General features: G+C 37.9%; 1 protein-coding gene across 1 annotated transcript in view; it reads left to right on the top strand.

Annotated features, from left to right (window-relative positions):
- The window catches only part of HTR1E (5-hydroxytryptamine receptor 1E), a 78,693-nt gene extending 78,013 nt beyond the window's left edge, over positions 1–680 (top strand). The window contains exon 2 of the mRNA XM_044067461.1: positions 1–680. This exon is cut by the window's left edge and continues 946 nt beyond it. Coding sequence (XP_043923396.1) covers positions 1–290 — 290 coding nt within the window. The 3' untranslated portion in view covers positions 291–680.
- The last annotated feature ends 1,600 nt before the right edge of the window (positions 681–2,280 follow it).

Below are 2,280 nucleotides of genomic sequence, written 5' to 3'. Positions count from 1 at the left end.
ATGAAATGGAGCAGAACTCTGACAGGCAACAGATTTCTAGTTCTAGGGAAAGAAAAGCAGCACGAATACTTGGTCTAATTTTAAGCGCATTTACTATTTGCTGGTTGCCATTTTTTATTAAGGAACTGTTTGTAGGCCTTAGGGTTTGCACTGTGCGCCCAGAAATAGCAGACTTTCTAACATGGCTGGGCTACATAAACTCTCTAATTAATCCTTTACTTTACACTAGTTTTAATGATGATTTCAAACTAGCCTTTAAAAAACTCTCCAAATGCAGAGAACAGTCTTAATCTCTGATAAACTTAAGTGGTGCACAATTCTTACTTGCCTTAAGAAAAGAATAAACATGTTGGGTAATTTCATATGGTTTTCAATTGTTTACATTTTATTCTATACTGCACTCTGTGTGGCTCTCTTACTCTAGCACTTGGGCTTCATTTAAGAACAATTGCTGCACTATAGTGACACCTAGTGGTTCCTATAATGACATAGAAAAGGTCTACTGTAATTTCAGGAAAATGACAATTTCAGAAGGATGTCTCATCTTATTTGCAAGTATGGTTCAGATGATTTATTTGGCTATGGTTAAAGCTACTGCGGGGAAAAAAAGAAGGAATTGCTGTTGCAACAAAACAGTGATGCAAATAAATACAATTGCACTCCACCTAAGTTTATAGTAACTGCACATGATTTACATATCACTATTAAAATATCTGAATCCCACATTGTGAGGAGAGTTTGTAGATATTTATTTGTGTACTAGTTTTTGATTTGTAGTAGAAATCAGTTATTTTCATACGCAGTGGGATGCCCTCCTTTCTGCATATTATTGATGTACATTCAAATGAAATTCAGTAAGCAAAATCATGCAGTAATTATCATGCATTTCAGATAAGATTCAAATTCACATTCATTTACATGCTTGAAATGAAGCCTAATGCAATAAAACCAGTATTACAGTACACACAAAGGTATGATAAAATCGTCTCACTCTCTAGTAAGTTACATAACCAGAAAAGCAAAACGCTGAAATAATCTGGTGAAGGAAAAAACAGAGAGAAATAATTGTGAGGTCAAGCAGTGTAATCTAATGGTCATCACACAGGTGGAAAGTTGAGGGGCTGGGATTCTCAGCATACGCATGTCTCTCAAAGGGAACTTCCAGACAGCCACATAGTTTGCAGTTCCTGTATGTGACTGTTAAGTTATGTAAGCAGAATTTTGTTGTATCATGTATGATAACTAAGTAGTCCGGCATTATATAACCATGAATGAAAATTACTTTTACCGTTTGTATAGCTATGTGCATACACACATACCCATACTCACCCAGGAACACATGCTCAGATTGATATGCGCACACACACAGATGCACATGCATGCATACATGCACAGACACACACACACACACACACACACACACACACACACACACACACACACACACACAAATGCGCATATGCACACACACAGACACATACACACACATACACACACACACACACACACACACACACACACACACACACACACACACACACACACAAACCCAAACATATGCATGTAAAGAGTTTGCATGTACACAAAGACCACATCCTCTCTGTGGCCATGTGTTTTTCTTTCTTGTGGGTGGGGTGGGGGGGTTCTGCTTTCCTTCTGTATCCAAAAGATATACCACGGTTGAAATGGAAATTCTCCAGCTTGTCAGGAAGGGTGCACATCATCTGTTTGGTAGTGTGTGTGCCTTGCAATAGATTGCTATGCTGCTCAGGATAAGTTTATCTGCCTATAGCCTACTAAGTGCCAGGAGAGGCTGCAGATCCTCCCTGACAATGAACTAGATTAAGCAAATAGTCAATATATAATATATATATATATATATATATATATATATATATATATATATGTGTGTGTGTGTGTGTATACACACACACACACACACACACACACACACACACACACACACACAATTTCTGTATTGTCATCTTTATTTTTTCACTTATTATTTGTGATACACTCCTCAGCCACAGGCAGCACAATTCCAATAACATATTTTCTGTGACTGGGGGAAATGCAGAATAAGTACAGATGGCAGGGCCTTGGCACTGTAATAGCAGACAAAATATTCTCAATTACCCCTTGTAGCTCCTATTCAGACAGCATCAAAGTAAGCATGTGAGGTATCTTAGCAGTATAGCACCCCTACTAGAAACCAGTGTCTCGGCCATGAGCAAATATTGTATCAACTAGCAAAGTTCAAATGAATCTAGTACGGTGTTA

This window comes from Protopterus annectens, chromosome 1.part0 (assembly GCF_019279795.1).
Source record: "Protopterus annectens isolate FY-2018-M chromosome 1.part0, PAN1.0, whole genome shotgun sequence".
NCBI classification, from domain to species: Eukaryota; Metazoa; Chordata; order Ceratodontiformes; family Protopteridae; genus Protopterus; species Protopterus annectens.
This window is presented reverse-complemented; position numbering and strand designations above follow the sequence as displayed.